General features: G+C 39.9%; 1 protein-coding gene across 1 annotated transcript in view; it reads right to left on the bottom strand.

Annotated features, from left to right (window-relative positions):
• atp8a1 (ATPase phospholipid transporting 8A1) overlaps positions 1–19,215 on the bottom strand; it is a 106,846-nt gene extending 87,631 nt beyond the window's left edge. The window contains exons 1-2 of the mRNA XM_053324146.1: positions 18,828–19,215; positions 3,317–3,431 (exon numbers count right to left, since the gene is read on the bottom strand). Of these exons, the coding sequence (XP_053180121.1) occupies positions 3,317–3,431; positions 18,828–18,876 (164 nt within the window). The 5' untranslated portion in view covers positions 18,877–19,215. The remainder of the gene's footprint in view (positions 1–3,316; positions 3,432–18,827) is intronic.
• Positions 19,216–22,990: the final 3,775 nt, after the last annotated feature.

Raw genomic sequence — 22,990 nt, 5'->3', positions numbered from 1 at the left:
AGTAAGAGTGCTTGTATCTGTGTGATGTGTGACATATCAGGCACACACTAGGACATGCACTTATATTGTTTAAGTGTTGGGAGTGAGCAGTGACATATGCTGCAGGTAGTGATGCTGCAGGCAGAGGATGAGAATAAGTGAAAGCGAGAACCTGTGAGGGCTTTCTGTCTGCTACCAAGATTGGATTCACCATTTATCACAAACCTTGCTCCTGTTAGTGTCTCCACGGGTCACTCTGAGACAGCAACCAATCCTCTTGAACAAATTAGATATTTAGAGCAGACCAAAGCCGGTGCCCTTAAAGTGTGAGGCAAATGTTTGGGCAAATATGGAATACAAAAACTACAAAAAACCAAACAGAAGAACTCACCAAAGGTCAAGTCATTGGCAAGTTGTGTACTTCTGTGTTCAGATAACGCAGTAACACTTCAAATCTCTGAAATTATTTGACAAGACAAGACAGTAGGGAGCCTGGGAAAAAAAATGCAGCTTGCTAAGGCATTAACACGCAAGCTGCCATCCAAAAACTGTATTAGTGCTGCAAGCATTCAAACTTTTAACTCTACTTGAAATACACTTCAATACTACAATTTATAATTTATACATCAAAACTGGTACATTATGCACAATATCAATATAAGGTTGAATGTTGTTCAAATCAAAGGCCAGTGCATCTGAATGGGATAAACCTGGGGTGTTTCTGCTCATAACCAGTCCAGATTAGATTAGATTATTTGGTGACCGGATCAGTTTGTAAGAAAAAAGAAAGTTAATTATTTTTGAATATTTTACCTTTTTACATCTTTTTTTACCTCTTTGCATCAGCATCACTTGAATGGAACTAATGTGATATTTTCCTTTATTTTATCTTTCAGCAGGGGCAGGTCAACCACTGAATTAACGAACGCCTCCAGTAAGGTCACAGCAAATTTAGTATGTTTTTATTTTAAAAATAGAAAGAGGTGGTCTTTTACAGCAACGACCAGATTACTTAGACTTCTCTGAGGAAATATAATTGAACCATCAACTGTCTGGTACTTCAAAAGAGGTTAATAAGAAAGTCTTAAATGCAAATGCTCATTGACCTCTGTCTGTTAATCCTTAATGACAAAAAATATATGAGAAACAAACCTGATTTCTGCTTTGTCTATAAACTGATTTTAACATTACAAAACACGTTCATTAATGATCACCACCCATGTTCTCACAGTTGAATAATTCCAGTAAATGCCTTAGAAAAAAGAAGCTATAGTACCATTTCCTCTCATTTGTGTCTCATGTCAAAACATAACTGACCTACCAGTAAATGGTATAACTGTAACCCTTCCTGTATCCCTCCCTAGCAATTTTTTCCCTTCATTTATTACTCCTCTTCAGTTTAAAGCTGTATGTCTGTGTAAGCACATGCATATCTCAAGTTGCTCATGCAGCAGGAATGCTAACAGTAATACTCTTTGACAGTGGATGCCCAGATCCAACAGTCCTGACCTTTAATGCTAAAAGCGGTGCAATTCTCCAAGAGGAACAACAGGATAAAAAAAGAGCCAGCTGGGAATATCGAGGCTAAAGCGCCACTGGTAATACAAATCTTGCAAGTACTTCTCAAATATCGTTATGGCTGAGGGCACTGTCATGGCAGAAAGTGTGGAAAAGCCCTCTGTACTGCAAAACAGTAGTGGCTCCTCACATCAAAACCACTGTACTGCACACTGTTTCAACTCTGGGTCATCCATTCAAAATCATCTTGGGTTGAATACACATCATTAGATTTTTTTTGAGGCAAAGACTAAAATATAACAAAGATCAGTCTGTTCTGCGAGTGTATAAGGTATCTTGATTTGTGTCTCTTTAGGACAGAACAACACTTACACAACATATGCTCAAAAGCCCTTCAAAAGGATTCTGTATTTTTCTTTTCTTTTTTTGCTATTGGGAAATTCACCCCAGGATGGCATTTGAGTATCAGCTAGACAGTCAAGGCATGCCTTAATTCTACTGTTTTGCTTGTGACTTGTGGTTGTGAGGTTAATGTAGGGTTAGAGGCAGAGTAGCAAGTTATGCTGCAGGTCACCATGAAAAGCACTGATGACCTCTGGGCTGCCATTACCCGAGTCAAAAATAGTAGCAATCTACCCACCAGCCAAATCCTTGAGAGAATACAACTTAAGTGTAAATTTTTAAAGCAGAAAAGATCAAATTTAATTTCAAGTGACATGGGGAAAGAATCTTTGCCTTACATAATTACACTAGGAATGTTGGATAATAAAGTGATAGAGATCAACCTTGCGTGACTGGTACAGTGCGTAGCGTCAGTTTCGTGACTCAAAAACATGAGTTGTGTGTTCTTCTGTTGTAAATGTCATAGAGGATGTATTATGTACTTGTGCTGTTGTAAAAACTGTTGCTTCGTCAACACGGTGAGGAAAGACACACTACTTTTGTCCATCCAGACTTAAAATATGAAGGTATGTGGACATAGTATAGCAGTCCATTGTGCTCAACAAGGTTTTCGACATTCTATTAAAAGGCACCATTGAGGCTGCATTGACAACGAATTACATTTTGTTTGTTCTGGCACACAAATAAGGAAACAAAAAGTACATGTTCCAGCTTATTGCATAAGGAAGAGGCAGAGAGGAAGATGAGCAGCTACGCATTTGACTTTGAAAGGCGTACTCAAGGGAAAAAAAGCAGACCACCACAAGCCTACAACCGTTTCTTGGGTCTCACATTATTACTGCTTGGGTGGTATTCCAGGGCTGACCTAGTGAAGCTATTAAATGTGAGCCATGGAAACTTTACTACTTGGCCTGCAAATCAAATGCAGAACATGTGGACAAGTGACAGTCAAGTGTCACCCAAATACTGGAAAAGACTGATATAATAAAAATGTTCCACAACCTCATCAGACTTCTTTGACTGATTTGTTCTGGGAAACCATGTCGGTCTAAAAAGCATCACAACAGTAATTAATGTCCTCATGTTTCCCTGATGTACTGTGGAATTTCTGATCAGCTGTAGGTTGGTGAGCTATGTGTGGAGGTTCACAAGGTTCACATTCATTAGCTTCAATTGAAATACCATCCAAGCCGTGGTAGCATTAGACCAAAAAAAGGGTTATAGTTGCTTTATGTGGGGGCTCTTGCCAGCACTAGTTTCCACTAACATGTCACTGTTCACTAAGCTGCCAAACATGTTGCACCATCCAAAACAATATGATACGTCAAGGTCTTGCAACTAGCTTACAATAAATGACACCTTATCTTGTATTTGCACATCAATTCCCAACCAACCATGAACACAAACATCTCCTTACCTGACTCGATTGCTGCAAAACTTGGTGAACTGCTGCTGGTTGAGGTATATCAGTCGGGCATCTTCTTGGTCAGCTAAAGATGTCTTTTCTGATGTGTCCTCTGTCTTTTCATAGCCTGCAAAATGGAAGAAAAGACAAGTCTATAAGGAACAAAATCTTCCCTCGTACAAATAGAAGTAAGATGGAAAGGTGTTTAGAAGTGTTGGAGTTGAAGCGAGTCGGAGAGTCCCCCCAAAGGAGTCTTTAGAGTCTGTAAAAGGTGCGCCGGTATCCTTTACACTCAGAGTGAAAGCTATAGAGAGTACAGTTGTCCTTGGTGCTTTAGAGCCCATAGTTATCATATCTATACATTAATATTTCTTTAGAAACTAGACTTGCCTCAGTTGGGTAGCATTAATTTGATGTCAGTACAGTGCTCAACTTATCTTATCGTGCAGTGAGAAGGTCATTTGGAAAATATGAATGTGGGTTTGAAAAAGTCCCTGACAATGCATCTCTCATTGATCCCTACCCAATAAAATGCCAACTTTGCATCTGAGGTTGTCAACCTAGTATCAACATAATTCAAACAGTGTTCAAAACGGTTTGTTTCAAGGTCATCATTTATTGATAATAGAAACCACCTGCTTTATGTTAACATTGTGACATTTATGATCTATCATGGAAAGTGATAATTCTGATAAAGTTATAGTTATACTCACATTAAGCATAATTGTGTTACCTTTTTTTTGTTTTAAAGAAACCCTAGTCAAAGTTATACAACTTAAAATAATACTGACACGCCTAAAGCAGTAAATGTTCATGAACTGTGATTACATTCAGCTCACATTTCAGTAATCGCTTCTGAGAAATTTCAATGACCATTTTCTGCTGGAAATGTGTTGTTATTAGAGCAGAGGATTTCCCGTAAACGCTGACATCCTGCTGGCATCAGTAGATAGAATTTATGTGTGTGAATCAGCAGCGACCCTGCAGTGTCAGATGACTACAATAAAGAGGTACTGGTACATGTAAAACCTTAATCAAACTGTGTTTCTGGAGAACTGTTGGCATTTTTTCTCATAGGTGAAGTAGCAATCTCATTCATTCCTCACTCAGTCATCCCACTTAATGGCCTCTGCATTGAAAAATGTTTAATTAGCAGAAGACAGCACTCAGAACTGAAAAAACTGTCCTTGATTAATGTAACTCTTTCCCTCCATCTGTGGATGAGTGAAGCTCTGCTCTGCTCCCACCGAGTTCAACAAAGTAGGATGGAGCTACAGTATTTCGGCTAAAATCAACAAATCAAATGAGGGCTGGACGTGGGACGTAGCGATGTTGCAATACTTTTCCTCACAGTTTTCTTTTTTGGAAACAGCACACAAAAGGTATTTATTTATTGATCGGCAAGAGGCGTATCTGCCTCTCATATTGCCTGTTCAGGGAAAGGCAGAGACATCACAGACAGACAACCTATGTAGCTCTATCTGCTACTCCAGCTAACTTTCACGCTTTCCAATCTGGTGACAGGTGCTGCATAATGTTAAAAATAAGAGATGTTGAAGGAATATCTCCAGCTTCTAGCATGAATCTGCTTACTGTTGTGCTGGATGGAGAGCAGTGTTACACCAAAGAATCTTTCTAATGTACAGAAAGAGTTAATGATTGAGACTGACTTCTCTTTAACTTCTTTGGACAGGCTGAACACCAAATTACATTTGAAGCTGGAATCTCTGGCATGCCTGCAGAGACAGATTTGATATCTTCTTTGTAAAATGAAAATTGATATAAATCCTGAAGTTCACATTTCACTTTCCTCATGTTTTAATTGATATGACTAGATTAGTGCTCTCAGCACTGCCCAGAGAGCATTACTGTAAAACTCTCAAGTTGCATGCATGCGAGTGCTGGACGGCCCTCCTTAGCATGCTATGCAGTAGTGGCAGCGTGTGGGTTATGAGGTAAGGACTACAGATAAAATCCAAAAGTTTAAAAATGGATACGAGGGCCATTCTGGGACTTGGAGGGAGAAGGACACGAGTAAGGGAAGCTGGCTACTTGAAACATCAACAACAACAAAACGCAGTGTCATGAGGTACAGTAACCAGAGCCCCTACCGGATATGCTCCAGTTGCAACATGAACCCCCCCTCTCCTTGCCTGCAGTATTCCTTTCTTGACATGTCAAGTCAAGGGGAAACAAAGTAGAAGGCTGACACAGTCTTCAAAGTCACACTTTCTACTTTCTCCTCGTTTTCCACCTCATACTCTCACCTTACAGTTTGCACTTTCTCACTCATGTTACACAAAGCCTCAATCTTAAATTACAGCTCTTGTTTAATGATCCACTTAGCTTTGCATAGAGGATTACTGAAGACTGATTGCCGTACATTCCTACGTCCCACCGTCATCTCCTCATAGTTTCTCCTCTTAGCATGTGCTCTCGGGCTAAAAATAACTGCCCCCCTGTGGTCATTTTGACACTGGGGGAAACATGGATTTGGCTATCCCAGTCCTGTTATGCAAGAGCCACCCAGATGTCAGATCAGCATCGATAGTCTATTGGATTAGCAGGGTGCCAAAAGAGGGTGTGTGTGTGTGTGTGTATCCAGGCAGCAACAGCTTAGAGAGTGGTGCCTGCTGCTTAAGAAAGGAAACTTCCTATCCATAATACCTGTGATCATCACATGATGTATCATTTATGAAAAGTCGTGTAGACCATCATAGGCTAGATGTGTGTGTTTACAGTCTAACTTGAGTCAACCACTCAAGTTAGAATGTTCAGTATTTTGTGGCTGGCTAGATAATTGCTTGAATTTGCAGTACGGAAAACGTTAATACAACAAGTGATCTCTAAGAGAGGCTCATTGGCTCAGAATGTCCTGTAATCAATTTTTAAAAACAATTTTCAGAACCATAAAAACACATTATTACAGGCTGTTAGTCTTCCACACATAATAGGAAACAGAACTATTTAATTCTACAACAGTGATATCATAATGGAATGGATTTTTTTTTGGAAGTATGAAAGATATTGTCAGGGACAGGTGTGGATTTATAAAAGCATGACCTCATAAAATCTAAGACCTGCAAAACCACTAAAAGTACTTTGATTGCATTTTCCACCATGTTGTTACACCATGTTTCTTGGGAGTTGATCTGCTGATTCTGCATCACCTTCTTCCTTGAAGGGCGGTAACTTACAATCTTGGTATGTGGCTAGGCTTACTTCCTTTCATCGAAAATTAAAATAGAACTTCCAGCCAAGAGCTCACCTGGTAACACTGAGACGACAGGTGGTTGGAAATGAGTAACAGCATTAAGCAAAGGTGAGGGAAAGGACATTGACTCATAGGCATGCTACCTCACTGAGTCTGGACTGGATGAGCACAAGGCTACATGACTGTGGATACAACTGTAATCACAATTTGATGTTTCTTGTCTTTATGAATTTAGTCAAGGAACATAATCATTTCACTGCAATTTTGACATATTAATAAGGTTTCATTTTAGGTCAAACACACATCTTGCAAACTATTTTCTGGCTTAGTTGCAGACCCTAGCTCTAACCCACCAGAGAGTATCACTACAAGTTTACACAACAACCAGAAATATCAGTGTGTCCCTCCATCAGACCACACAAACATTAATTAATGGAGTACACTTCCATAACTAAAGTCGTCATAAGCCAAGGAGACGGAGCAAAAATCTTTACTAATTTTCTTCAGCATCCTTCGGATGCTTCCTGTAATCTCGCCACCAAACGAGGTTAAAATAATCATATGAAACAAACATAATCTCAGTTTTGAGTGAGAACGTTGTGATACTTATCTTTTCACAGCTTTACATGTAGTTCATTTGACAGACATTTTGCTGAAGTTCTAATGTATGGTGCTCAAGAGGTTCTCACGCCTCACTTCAATCAGATGTCAATAACAATAGACTTTATGTCAAAGAGAGATTTTAGCTTGCAACAAGGGACAAACCCAGTAAATAAAGGTAGTGAGGAGACTTAATCTTTGTGAAGCTACTAACCAAAGAATTAGTGTCTACGATGACAGATGAAAACAGGGAGCAGGCATAGCTGGTGACTGCAGCATACGGCCTGTGTGAAATAGCAGGCCAGAGGAGCTGGCTGAGCAGCTGTGATTGATGTTGTGTGTCTGTGTTCTGAATGAGCCCTCGCAGCAGGAGCCTGTGTGCTGGGTAGGCCAGGTGCTGCAATGCACCAGTTGCAGCTACTGCTTAACTTAGTCCTCTAGCTCTCTCCTTTTAGCAGCTTCGACACAAAGAGCCCCGTGATTTCTGCATTGCACAAGTCAAGGACTGAGTTGCAGAATTTGATCATAAAAACTGAATCAACTGTAAAACGTTGAATATATCAGGACATTTGGATGCAATTTATTTTATTAAAGATCAGGGTTTTCCCTACCATTCAGTCCAAAGATTCACAATGAGACAAGTTGAAACTTGCAAATAACTACAATGTGCTAGTCTGCACAACCTGCCTGTTTACACCAATGCAAATACAGGAGACTGTGCACATCTCCATGGCAACAACTCTGTATTTCTGTTGTAACTGAAGGCTTTTCAGGAGTTTTTTTTTTTAGCTGTATATAATTTGTAACATCTTAAAATATGAATCAGGATAGTGATAGTGAGTTACTTGCTATAGTTGCATTTCTAGTGTTGATGAAACAGCGAAAACATGAAAAAAAAAAAAACAATAGGGTTGAGGCTCCCTTTTCCTCCATCCGAAACTCTGCTAGCTGATTGGTGGGTGAGACAGGTGATATGCCTTAGGTTGTAAAAGTAGGCACTCAAGACTCGACAAGTTGAGACACAGGTGACACCATCAGCCGGTCGAGTTCCCTGGCAATGTTTAAAGACAGTTTTATCTTATCAGGAATCTTTGCTCAGTTCACGCACACACACACACACACACACACACACACACACACACACACACACACACACACACACACACACACACACACACACACACACACACACACACACACACACACACACACACGACAGGTGGTCAGCGGAAAGGTTGCGTTGAACATGAAGTGAAAATGAAAGATAAAGTTTAATCGAGCCGACGACATCTACACCTGTAACTAATAGTGTAAGAAAAGCTTTGCGAGTAAAAAGCCAGTAAGTACAAATTCATGAAAATACCTGTTCAAAAAGCATAAACATGTGGGAAAGCCATATTTTCTTTATGTTTACAATTGATGATTTGATGATTATTTTCACTATGGATTAATTTACAGATTATGTTCTCAATTAACCAGATAAATAGAAAAAAAAGTATTAGTAGAGTAGAGTAAGATTAGTAGTAAAAAAATATTTTCTTTTTAACCACTAATGTTATCTAAACCATGTTAGTCAGGTTAGTCAGGTTGAGAAACTGTTCAAATGAATGCCACAAAAGTCAGAATTGCTTGCAAATATGCAACCACTCAATCATAGAGAACACAAACACTTCAGCTTTGCTATAATGTTCCTTCTAGTTTTGTACAGACATGTTGCCCATTTGGTCTTTTAGATTGAGATTTGTGTCTTTTATATTATATACTGATCATATGAAAATGAAAAGTAGTGCCACAGTGTTTGTGTTTTATAGCTTAAATTAGTGTGTGTTGTGCTTCTTAAGTCTTTAAGACCTACCTGATCTCCAGGTTTTTGCTACAGCTACTATTCTCGCACAACTGATCCAATTAAAGGCTGCATATTTAACAGTTAAATTGGATTACACGAGCAAAAGTAGGGCTGGAGCAAAAAAACTCGATCAGCTGGGCTTGAGGACATAGAAACGCGGGTCTGGTACTGTGGCCGCTAATTCCCACAATTACGTTCCAATAGGTTAAATAAAAAGCAGCCATCTCTTATTTTGCAGTACAACTCATGAGCTGTTACAGTTAAGTTAAGGTCAAAAACAAAAGTAACATTCAAGTGTCACCCTAAGTGACACCGACATCACCATATTTAAAGATGGCACACAAGGCCAACACGGACAGGCCACAGTACAAAAGGATGAGAGTTAAGAGGAGGATCCATCATTAAAATAGCCACATGCAATCTCCCTCCCACCTTGTTTTCTTAGCTTCTAACACATTCTATGGATAATATACTCAGCCATTTTCACAGATGTCTCAGTGGGAACTGTTTTAATATCCCCTGGTGGACATTGTGCATTTTCTCTACACTAATTTCATTAACTGCAGGCGTGTCACGGCTCAACTACCCTGACATTAATAAAAAGAGAGCAAGAATGGGAAACTGGGCGGATGCTAACTCTGAACATAATTCTTAATCTGTGTTATATTAGGTTTCACGTCGACACCTTTCATCTATTCATGGAGCCACCATATCAGCCTTACTAGCTGGCTGTATTAAAAAAAAAAACAACGTGAGAGGCATGGAAAGAGAAGAGAGAAAAGAGAAGCAAGAAGCCAAATAAAGCGCAGTGAGAGTAGCAGGAGCACACAGCTCTGGAGGGAAAGCCTCTGGAGGAAGGATCAATGCCACCAAGTGTCGTAATGAGTTTGGATGCAGGCCAGATGTCAGGATTATTGCTTGTGTCAGCCAACAGACAGACGGGTGGAACAATAGTCACAAGGGGGAACGCATTTGGGAAAAAACTGGGCCCAGCATGGCATGGAGTTGGCCATGGCATGCCGGTCTTCCCCCCGTCTGTCTTTTTATCCCTCGCTGAGTCTTCGAGGTTGCAGAGAGAGAATTCCCTCTGTAATACCTCCGGAGGTATTTTTTAAGATACAATACATGTCAACCAGACTAGAAGACTTGTTATTTTTTGTATGTTTACAAACCTCATCTCTTAATAACTGCAGAAAATCATGTTTACATTATAGTTCACCTTAATAAAAAAAAAAAAAAAGTCAAAAACTAGGGAATTTCTTAGTATTTTGAACATCGGACCTCAATGCTTGTATGGTATAATAATGTCAATAGATAAAACACCCTAAAGACAAAAACCATCCTCTGCAGATTTATGATATCCCGGGTGGTAACGTATGAGCTCAGGTCAGGCAGAAACGGTGGGGGTGGAAAATCATTGCTGCCATGACTGTCAACACAAGCAAGATTAAAGGCTTCTATTGGCAACATGGACAGCAACAGTAATGATCCGATTCTCCACCATACTGCTTCGCACAGCATTTTATACACTCAGGGTTAAACGTTTAAAAAACACAAACAAATAACTGACCTTACAGAGCTACTGAAAATACACCGGCTGAATATGGCAGGTATACTGACGCTCAATCGTTGCAGTAACAGCTCTAATCCTTGTTTTTAAAATAAGAGGATCAACTGGAAATAGTTATTTTAGTCCAGATATTTTTTAGTAACATCTTTGACCTCAAAGAAAGCTTTTATATCAAATAATAAAAAGACATCATGTGACAAGCTGCATTTGTACAACTTCTTTTAACTTACACCTGCAGTGGTTGTGAGTATATACGGATGATTCAGTTGACTCCATCAGCCTTAGGATGTAAGACTTCTTTCAGGGAAAGCCCGTTAGTTGATCCCAAGAGATATAATATCCATCTCGAAGTGAATCTAAATGTAAAATAAGGCTTTTTGTTCTTCCAGAAATAGCCACAAACAAGAGTCCAATCTAGCTGCTCAGTGTGAGACGAGCACTAATGAGCCTGAGAGAGTTGTAGGCTGGCTTATAAAGTTTAGATGAGGCACGTGATCTGGCTAGAGCTAGGCTCCCACACGATTCATTCAATAATACCAGGGGTGGGTGGGATGGAGGGGGAAGCTACTGACATTGATTTAACACGAATAAATGAATGGCAGCCAAACCGCAGTCGGAGTCTCTCTGAAGAAAAACTGCATTGAATACTTGGCCAGAAACAGAAAATGCTGAGCAATGACAAGAGAATTGGCTCTTGTAGAAAATGTGATGCCAGAAGACGAAAAAGGTGAAGTGCAATGAGGGGTTCAGCACTGTCGGTCTACATATTTTTCAGCCTAACCTGAGGCCATACACTGTGGTTATTAGGGTCAAAATAGTTCCAAATCCCTGAGCTTTGAGATCTCTAAATCTCACAGCCCACTGAGCCTAATGTGCCATTTATATCTGCTCATCACCACCAAAGAAAGATCTGTACATGATTCATTTATGCCAGATAAATATTTCAGTAGACAGAGCAGCCACAGCCTAGTCATGGGAATCAAAGTCCCACAGATGAAAGCCACCCCCCCCCCCCCTCCCCATCGTCACCATTTGTGAATGGGGGGAGGGGGGGGAGCTGGAGGGGAATATAGATATTGCCTCAATCTAAGCAACAGTAACATCCATAAGTCGCTTATCAGATCACAATGCTGTAACCAGTACTCACAACAACAACAGGGCAGCTGCAAAATTAATCCCCTTCCCTGTTCCGTTCCATCTGGCTCCCCATAGGCCCAGGCGGGCTTCAGTGGGATGGACAGTCTAGGGACAACATGGGCAGCTGGGGTTAGCTGTGACATCACAGGGCTGGCCCGACTTAGCTTAGCAAGAGGTCTGCGGGGACAGAAACCTTTCCACTGCGTGACTTTATGAATGGTGAGAGTGAAGGTCACATGGTGTCCAATTCATCTTTTTTTTTTTTTAATGGACTAAAAACAGAATATAGACCTTTTCAACGCAAGTCAGAAAAAGTCAATATTGTCCCTGACTTCATACAACTGCTTCTTGTCTTTATCAAAAAGATTCAAAATCTTAATGTTTGTTTTCACCCAGTCACACCACTGGTTTCATTGTTAAAGCCAAAATGACACGCGAGGAATCAGAGCGATAATGGCTCAGCGCAGTTGAAACGCTTTGTCAATTCATTGATTGACAGAAAATGATTCAAAAACAAAGCTGGCAATCAATGAATCACTAACGTCATTCATCAAATGCCAAACGGTCACTAAGCATTTACTTTTTTTTCTCTGTCTTTATAAAACTGCATTGAATAGTTTTTGGTTTTGGATTGTATAGGCTGGAAGGACTTTTTGCAATACAAAGTATTTGCAGGGTACAAATGTAACCACTGCATGCAAGACAGTAAGACATCCCAACCACCATTTAACACCGTCAGCTGTCGTCTGCTGCCCGGCGTCTCCTCTAGTTTTGCAGCCACAGGATCAAAAGACCACTGTAGGATTCAAGATGTAACAAGTCTGGGGTTGTGTCACAGTTGTGTCACAGACGGATCGGCAGTGACAGCTCGGATGTTGTCTCCTGTCTGACAGGTTTACAGAGACTCTCCTTCAGAGAGAAATTACATCTTTGTTTGTTCAGACTGATTAAAATGTCATGTTTATGTTTATGCTAACTGTCAGAGCATCTTATTGAGAAGGGAGCAGTAAGGCATACAAAGCATTTGGCTCACATGTTAGTGACCAGGGGTCTGCGCATCCCACTTCCTACAAGAGCAGGTTTCTACGACACAGCTATCAGAATGGGTCAGTATTTTCTTAAAGATGTGGACGGAGACAGGTTGATCCAATCCTATCCGAGCCTTACCTGCCATTGACTGTGATCGAGGGCCATCTATTCTGCCATCAAACATATCCAAACTGGATCAACTTTCCATTATGTGTTGTCCAGAAATAGCCGTAATATCCAAATGGCTGAGCAATGACAATTAGTCCACCCCAGTGTTTCGGTGATGCTCGTTGACCTGACGTGACATGATAATTATGTGTTATCTCAACAGGCAAAACTGGCACCTCCATCAACACCTGAGCTCAACACAAACATGCACATACTCTGTCGCTCTGTGGAGGAAAAATACACACAGATGTCATCTTTGCGTATTGTTGATTCAGGCCTCAGTCTTCAATAACATGAATGTGCTCAGACTATTAATAGAAAATATCAATTAAGCTGCTACTTTTATTGCAGGAACACTTGCATTGATTGGGAGTGATAGAAATAGTTTGTTAGCATTAGCATCTAAAATATTTAACGACTATTGTTTGAATAGGTGATCAGTCAGATATTATCAATAGCCCAGAACAGAATAGTAATCTACAACTTTGTCTCTGTAATGACAGTTATCTGATTAGGTCTATATTAGATCATTAATGTCTATCAGAAGTGTGGGGTATTTGTTATAGATGTAAATATAAAAGGGATTAATCATTATAGGGATGCATCAACACGATAACACCATAAAGAAACACAGAAGTTCTTACTATTTAAAGGAAGTCCTGAATATATGTGCTTTTAGAGTTAACCATCTATCTATTGAAGCAGTACTGTGGCCTCGTTGGACGAGAATTTAAGATGGGAACAGGGTCTTAAAATGCTTGAGAACTTGGGGGTCAAGGGCAGCGAGAGTTTCATCTTCCCGGCCATTGATGGTGTTGCTTTCCTGCTGAGTGCCTGCCGACACCTCCACATCTGACCTTGTCATCCCGCTGTGACACCATCGTATTGACCGTATCCTGGCACGTGCAGGCTTGGTGCATTTTCCTGCTGTTCATGCATGTGTGCAGCACACAGACCAACACAAGCAGGTCCGAAAGAAGACTACAGCTAACCAGCAGAGAGAATTGTGAGTGAGGATGCAGTTCAGGCTTCTTTCCCCAGTGTTTTTACGATTTATTTTAGGTTTAGAAACAGGAGGTCAGTGCTGAGTTATGTTATTCTACATTATGACTGACTAGACTGGATTATACTACAAGCTGATGGCTAAATTGAGGCAATATAGAAGATTTATCTCACTGTGAGCTACGCAGCTTTCCAGTACCTAGTAAATAAGGTTCAATCTGAGCAGCGTCACTGAAGAACTCCAGCTGACCTGCAGATCAGAGGATCTAATCTACTTCACAGAATACGTAGCTCAGGGACTTATGATGTTTCGTGTCATTCAAGACATATTTGAGTTTACAGCTGTAAAATTAATCTCCAGTTTAGTTAAACCATCTTTTTTTAATCAACATTTTTCTGTAGACTACTTTAAAATTAGCCGAGGTCAAGGCCTCTTAATCGCTGCCTACTTCTGATTTTTTTTTCCAGAAATTTAAAAAGATCTGGCGTTTGTGTGCACCCCAATTGGACGACAACTAATCCAATCAGAGCTTTAAAAGGCAGGATTAGGAATGGATACGTCATTTTACTGTGCCGGAGCCAGAAAAATAGAAACATCGATGAAGAACGGTGTTCACAAAATTACCACAATAAAAGCTTGCACCTCTTAATCAAAAATAAAATGGCAATTTATGCATCCTATATACACTAAAATAGAGAGACTAAATACAGACTAAATAATACATTTCATTAACAAAATATTCAAAAAGGAACATTTCTTGTTGATGAGCAGTCCCAGAGATACTGCAAAGTTCTGACTCTTCAGACCAGTGGTCAACCATGTCTCAGGCTGATACAAAGATGTGCATGAGCAAATAGAAGAATCGTTTCTTCCTCTGAATCAGACAGAACATATATACTGTGTGGACACGTGCACATTTCCCTCCTCCACAAAATGATCTGCCATTTTCGCTTTGCCTTGCAGACAGGAGAGAATCACTGAGGTATGGGAAATTGAGTATCCGAAGAAACTCATATAAGACTGGCTGCATATTAGCGATGGGGGCAGGATATGAAGTGAAAAAAACAGAGGAGAGGAGATGTCCCATGCCTGCACATAGACTGAGTGGAGAGGCCCGAGGGGACTTGATGTGACACACCAGCGGCCCCAGACAGGGGATTTAGTGGTGTGTTGGGCTTTTGTGCCACATTATTATCAGCCAGTGATCCGCCAGGCACATGGGCAGCTCTCGATCCCTTCAGAAGGAAGCACTCTATCCCCCTGCAGTCTCCCTCCAAATGCTGTTACCACTATTCAGACAGACTGAGGCTTAGCTGGTGTTATTGAAATGCTGGGGGGGGGGGGGCATCCTGCTTCACTTACGCATGAAAAAAAAAGTCTTAAGAATGAAGGAAAGGTAGAGATATAAAAGGTTCAAGAAGAAGCCACTTTGGGTCTTTCAAAACTGGTATGGAGGCAATCAGATGCTGAAGAGCACTTTCTATCATCTGAATCAGATGACACAAAAAGACAAGCATTTGGTCTTTTGATAGATTCATCCTCACAGGACAGGCTTACCTCCCTATCTACACCTTTAGTGTCAATTGTGAGAGGGGATTTGGTCTGTCTGCAGATAAGCATGCGAGCTAAGACGACAAACAGGATGCTTGTTGCCATCTGTCTGGCCTTAACTTGCATGGCTTCTACCGATCAGCTTTCCCATTTAGACAGTGGGGGCAGGTAATACGCAGCTTCCCGTCTATCACGGAAATTTGTATCGGAAAGATCAGCATCTACAGGTGCCTGTCTGTCCCTGCAGGATCACACGTAAACATGCTGATAGCTACTGACGTCACCTGCACCCACAAGTGTCCTAGATAAGATTATTTTGGCAACGCATGCAGGCACAGGCTGGCAGTGATGTCGGATGTTTCCACAGTAAAGCAGAGAAGAGTGACAAGGAGCGGAGCGGCACGTGGTGGGCAAGACCGGGGAGTGTGCAGCACAGGGAGCTGACGGACAGGCCGCTGATGGATTAGGTGGTAAGCCTGGCAGAGGGCTGCCCTTTCTAGATGGAAGCCTGCCTGATGCACTGTGGTGATTAAAAAATAAAACTGAAGGGTGGGGAGTGTGGAATAGATGTGAGACGGAGCAAAACTGTTGACTAGAAATCAAGCCTTGAGGTTGGAAGAACGGTAGGAGGTAAGAGGTGGTTGAAACCAACATTCAGAGAGATGCTTTCAAAAAATAAACATTACACCATTTTTATGAGATGAGAGTGTACATTTGGTGCTTTGGATCTGAGTTTAAAAAATAAATAAATAAATAAATAAAAAAAAACACCAAAATCATTTGCTCTTTGTAACCTATAAAGCTGGTGTGTGGTGGTTGGGGGTTGGGGTGGACAGCAATAGCTGCTGCATAATTCATGTGTCTTCGCTCTTGTGACTGCAGCAGCTGCATCAGTCAACAGTTTTCTATGGAATCTATAGTTGTGTTTAATTATTTACATTTCTACCAGTAAAATGTACAATTTCTCAGCGCTATTATTTCTGTTGTGGTACATAGGATGACAAAAATGCTTCTTAAGTACCAACTCTTAGGTGGCATTTGAAAATCCAAGTCACAAAACCTATTCTGAGTGCGACAATAACAAGATAATATATATATATATATGTGTAACTGTTTCATAAAGCCATAAACCACAACTTAATTTGTTAATTAAAAGGTAAATCAGCATTTTGAATGGCTGATAAAGATGGAGATGATGGGATCAAGACCTGTTGGGAATATAGATAGTCTGCAATTACAATTTTCTGGGAAAGTGGGCACAGTATCTGGTTAATATTGGAAACAATGCCAATACAAGAAGGCTTAAGTGGTGTTAGGGTTCATATTTCAATTAGAGACTAGACTATGACTTCACCAAATCAGCTTACAATTGATTATCTATTGATTAGATCGAAGTCTGGATAGTAGGGAAGCTCACTATTAAAATTACAGATGTGTTATTGCCAATCAATCATGTATCCCTGGTGATGTAACTAATAAATTATAAATGTTTTATAAATGCACACAAAGTTCAATTATGTGCATTAATAAAAACATATTTTGACATCATCCATTCAAAGCTGTTACTGTCACAGAACTGTGAATTATGGCTTAAATAACCTATTGATATGCATTTGTAAATAAATAAGTAAGTGCAATCAGTGGAGCGCTGTATCAGGTACAATTATGATATTTGTTTGAATTTTTAGGGCTGCAACTAACACTTATTTTAATAATCAATTAAGCAGTGTTTGGTCAACAAAATATTAAAAAGTGTCAATCACTGTTTCCATAAAGCCCAAGGTACAATCTCAAATGTCTTGTATTGATCAACAGTCCAAAACTCAAATATATTCAGTGTCAGTCACACAAGACTAAAGAAACCAGAAGAAAATATTCCAGTTTTAAAAAGCCAGAAAGAGTTTTGACTCAAAATGATTCATTATAGAAATATTTGGTGGTTAGTTGTTGCAGCTCTAAAATGCTGACAGTATTATTGTCTGGTGGTCAATATATCGTGCTACAGAAGGTCCTTCATGTTCACAAACACTGAATTGTTAAATTCAGTCACTTGTCTTTTTAAAAATGTATTTTCCCCCACAATCCTACCTACTTGGAAGAAAAATTCAGCTCTGGAGTATATTCTTGTATGAATGAACACATACTTAACAATTAAACTGCTTCACACAATGGAGTCATTGTGTTACTAGTGACTACTGAAAAATAAATCCTAGCCATGTGTGTCTAATGTGCTCTTATCACCTACATTTTAAGCTATGGGACAACACATCTATAATTTCATAAAATACGAATGGTAAATCAATTTAATTTACTGTGAGAGGCAAGGCAGCCAAAAAGAATATACTCAACAGCAGTAGGTCAGATTGAGATATTAGCCTGAGTCTCAGACTACAGTTATTAATCAAACGTAAGCCGTCCAATCAAACCACAAGAGCAAAGGGGAACAGAAACTGCAGCAGGCACCATAAATAATAATAATATGACATGTTATTGATCACTGCAGATAAATTCTTGCTCCTATCAAGAGAGGTCAGAGGTCACGGTCAGCCACAAAACAGTGATAGGAGGAATTTAATTACTTCATAAAGAAACCCTTCAGGAGTGTACACCTGCAGCCATTAATAAGTCTGTGTGAGTCCAGCTATAGGTGCTCTCCTGGATAATCAAAGCTACAGAGCAGCCTTTAGAGAATGACAGTAAAAAGTATTCAAATCATTTTAACACTGTGTGTGTATCCGCATCCTCTTCCCCTGACAAACACAGCTGAGATGCAGTGGAAAGTTACTGGTGCAGTGAAGGAGTCGGGGTCCCACATAAGGCATAATGGTTGCATTGTTAGACTCATGCTGCTGTAATTGTATTATTGTGCTGTCAGACTTGTTGTGGCTACTGTCAATAGTCACCAACTTAACCACTATTTCTGGTCACTCCTTCTGCTTTTTTGAGATAGATGTGAGCATCCTGCTAGGTGGGCAGGACAATGGCTGGCTGAGGGGGTGTCCCAGTCTCCAATGGGTACTAGCCAAATCAGGTGGACAATTGCTTCACTCCAGGAAGCATCCATCTGACAGATAAAGGTTTTGTTTAAGGAACCTGCATGTTTTATCTGCGGGCATAAACATGACAGCAGACTTCTTCACTTTGTGTTTATATAATAAGTTATATTAAAATTAAACGAATTACAGTTTCCAGGAAACTCCCTTGGACATTTCACAAGGCCCCCTTGGGGGATTCCTTGACCCCAGTTTGGCCACCGTTAATCACAGCTTTTGCTAGCAAGTTGCTGTAACTTCCACAAAGCTACCGGCCGGCCTTCCTGTAGTAACAAGCAGCGACAATAGCTGTTTAATGGCTTCAAAAAATCCTCTCAACACAGTCACTTTATTAAAAAATCTATGTACATACCCTCCGACCGGGTACGAAGATCAGACATGGTTCTCTGGACGGGCGGCATCTCTCCACGCTGCGCCGGGCAACGGCACCTGTCAGGCGGCCGCGGCTTGTTAGTTCTGCTCGGTGTGTCTGCTTCTTCTCACCCGGCAAAGATAACGTTATTTTTTAAAAAGCGTCTAAACATTCAAAAGAAAACCCTCTCTCATGCGGACTGTAGCGCTGCGTGTTTTGCTGCTGCTAATGAGAGATATTTGTCAGATTTAAAATAAAATAAAAACAGCGTTCATTTCCCGGCGCTGACAATAACATGTCCAGGAGCCCACGGCTTCACGGATCCCCCCCCCCCAGCATCCTGATTCACACGGCGGATTTGTGAAGCCGACGGACGCCTCTCGGTGGAGCAGCAGTGGACACAGACTTACCATAAACTGAAGTGAGGGGGACGGTGGCGCTTCACAGTATGGACTGTACCACTTTCAGACTTACAAGAGGGGGGGGTCCCTCAACATAACAACTGTCATAACAGCGTTAGAGGGCGTAAGAAAATCGTGGTTGATTAGTTTTGTTTCTGTTTAAACAGATAGCGAGTGCTGAATTTTAATCGACGTGGCCAGTGTTTTTAAAACACAGACATGCTTTAAAATTGCCCATCAAATTAATCGTTTGGTGTGGACACCCCCTCCCTTCCTCTCTCCTCTGCAGTAGTCGATGTGCACAGGTTGAAGAAACAAGCGCCACAGTGCACTGGGTGGGAGTTGTCTTATCACAATTGAGTCTAGTTTTAATAAATGATAGCTACATATATTAATGTAGTCATCGTTATTGTAATATAACAACAATTGGTATTTTGTAAGCTATTATTGATATATTTTTGGATATTCTATATTTCATAACACAATACAAGTATATTGGTAGAAGTTCGCCATGAAAAATAATGAAAAACTTATCATGTAGAGATATTATATCTCCATGGGATTTGGCCTTTGAAAGAAGACATTTATATTTGGTATCTTAACCTAACCTATAAAATTACTGATTTGAATTACCGTACAAATACCTTTATTACTGTCTAACATTACAACAGAAAGACATGTGTACCATGATTGTCATCCACACAATTCAGAAAAAGGAAACAAAGGTCTCTCTGACATGCTATGAATAGAAAATAAACATTAATTATCCCATAATTTAAAAACATTTGCTTAATTTTGTTTTCTATAAAGTATGATACACTGGTTGTGTTCATCACAAAGAGGAGTAAACATCTGTTAAAATCTGCACAGCAGCCAGATGGAGGAGTCATTCAGGCAGTAGTGTTAGTAGCACTTACTCAGTAGGTGTAAATACCTGTGAATAAAGATGAACAAAAAATATAAGTGATTCGCCCACATTAATACAATACAATGAGAGAGGTCAAATCTGTGTGCCACTTTACAGTAAGAGTACTTATAAAGCGTTTATACAATGTGTTTTTTGTCTATCCTGTTCTTCCTTCATTTGAATTGTCTTTTAGTTATTTATTAACCAGGAAGGAGCCCTCTACCCTCTAACCCCCAGAAGAAGGCTACAGAAAATTAGAGCCAAACACATTTCAGAAAGAATCTGATATTTTGGAGAATCCCCCGAGCCAGATAAGAAGATTGATATCACTGGTTAAAGACGAGGGGGGGAAATCATCCACCAATTTTATGTTTCTCATAAAAACATAAACCAGTCACTGAAACCTCTTGTTGTTTTTTATTAAACTTTTGTTAATAATGGACCTACAGAAACTTCACTATGAGAGTTGTTGTTGAAGAAACAGTTCAATGACGTCTAAGAAGCCCATAACAGAGCAACCTATGATTATGAGCAATCAGCTGAGTTTAATGTTTGCAGATGCTTTGATGGTAAACCTGGCTGCAGACTTCCGCATCATGTGCTGCATAGATGAAAGCTGTAACCTCACAGAGCAAAATTAACAAGAGTGAGGAAAGTAAATTCTTAAACAAAAGATAAAATACTTTTGTAGTGACAGACCACAACAATGGAATTAAACAGTTGACCGTCGACCGTACTATCACTCACTGTATTATTATGTGATTATTGTCTCACGACAAGCTCAGTGTGCCATCTAATCCAGGGTGACTTACGCTAGCTTACAGTTTCCTTTATATCCCCCATCAGTGTGCCACTCATGTCATGAATCTGCCCTAACATGGACTCTCAGTTACATAAAAAAGCAATATACATGCAAATATAAAGAGGAAAGCAGCAACAATGGCATCTCTGCTGTGACTGGCTGGCTGGTGTGCTGTACATACGCTTAATCAAAGTGGGCTCTCATTCTCACTGCAGCTGAAATGCAAATCACACAGGAGACAGCATTTGTACAGCAGCAGCACCACTGCAGTTGCCAGAGAGAACTGCAGTGTTATAGACACACTACAGTTGTTTGATGTGTATATTGCATCAGCAGGAATTTTCACAATGCTGAATGTTCAGCTATTTGCACATATGTTTACCTCGGTTATTACGGCCAGATTTTTGATTCCTGCACATTTTTATGTAATATAACACTCTTCGTTAAGAGATTCTGCTACGATCTGGATTCATATCCCTTTAAAATTAAAATCTATTTACTGTTGTGGGGATTAGAGGAAGATTAGATTATGCTCCTGCTTCAGAAAACATAAAACAGTCTTTGTATATGAGCAGTGCAGTAGATGCCAGCAAATTTCACAATTGAAGGTGTATCTGTGTTCACATCTCTTTGAACAGAAAGGTATTCATAATAATAATATTTTCTCTGTTTCTTTAAATCCAACACTTTCCTGACTAAACAAAAAGACAAAAACAAAACACAGAGACAGATTCAGATACATAGGCGCTTAATATTCACCCGGTCCAAAAATAAGAAATGGACACCTGAACATCAACGCCTCCTCCTGTGCCTGTAAAGAGACATGTCTCTTCCAAAGATTCAGTTTCTTTCCCCCCACTCCACCTAATTCAACATCAGCTCGCCACCACAGGGATTTGGCTCTGTAGCTCCCATGGTTGCTAAGCAACAGTGACAAGAAGCCTGCCTCTTCGATTATGTGTGTGTGCAATGGTTTTTGTGTTTTATAGTATATCAGTCCAAACAATGACTCATTCAACGTCCGAATTCCTGACACTATCAAAATCTGTGTCAATTACAAACTGCCTGATTCTTTATTATTTATTTTTGTTTATTTGGATCTTCATCAGAGAGACCTAAAAGGTTTCACTGATACTCCTTCCCAACACCTTTGTTCTTTGATAGGATATAGCGAAAATATATATTTTGACTGGCTGCGGTGACTCTTTTTTTATTTTTGTCCTCCTATCAAATGAGCTAAGAATAACAAAAACAACTGCATTCATCATTCCAACTAAAAACAATTAGTATTTGGGGCATCCAGCTTTAAGATGAATACATAATAACATTCCTGCAATGTTCCTGTTTCAATCCTAGCTGTGGAGTTTTGCTGCACCCCTTCATGTTTCTTGTCTGCATCTACACCTAGAGTTATACTGATTGACATGAGTCCAAGAAATGCAGATGTATATTTTTAAGTCAGTGCAAAACCCAATCTACTGCTGCCATCAGTCCAGCTGTTAGTTTTTGATCTGTGACTTTTAAGATATTTCACATATCATTCATATTTTTTATCTGAGTTATTTAAATCAGAATTGAATTAATTGATTTTTAGCAGCACCTGCAATCCTGAGTTTCATTAGGAAGTTGACACAGTTTTCATCATATTGTATGTCAGTATATGTAATCTTTGGGATGATTTTACTACAGCATCATAGTTGTTGTACAGTACTCCAAACCATTTGAAGACACACATGAATTTCCCAGCAAAGATGCAGAAACAGAAGTGAGACATATCTCCTCATTGCTTTACAGGTTCCCAGTTAAGTCTTGCACAACACCTTCAGTAAATCAGAAGTGACTGGAAAAAATGACAGTGACAATTGCAATCATTTTTGAAATGTTTCTGAGCCACCAATAGATAGAGAGATAGATAACAAAAACACGTTGATCTACCAGCCCATAAATAACGATGTGTGTAAGCCCTTTGCCTCTGCAGGAAAATACGTTGAGCCACTTTGCTGCTGTTGAGAAAGAAATACAACAGAAAGAAGTAATGCAGCTTAAACCCTGC

The sequence above is a fragment of the Scomber japonicus genome, chromosome 8 (genome assembly GCF_027409825.1).
Source record: "Scomber japonicus isolate fScoJap1 chromosome 8, fScoJap1.pri, whole genome shotgun sequence".
Lineage (NCBI taxonomy): Eukaryota > Metazoa > Chordata > Actinopteri > Scombriformes > Scombridae > Scomber > Scomber japonicus.
Note: the sequence above shows the minus strand (reverse complement) of the source record. Positions and strands in the feature narration are given on the sequence as shown.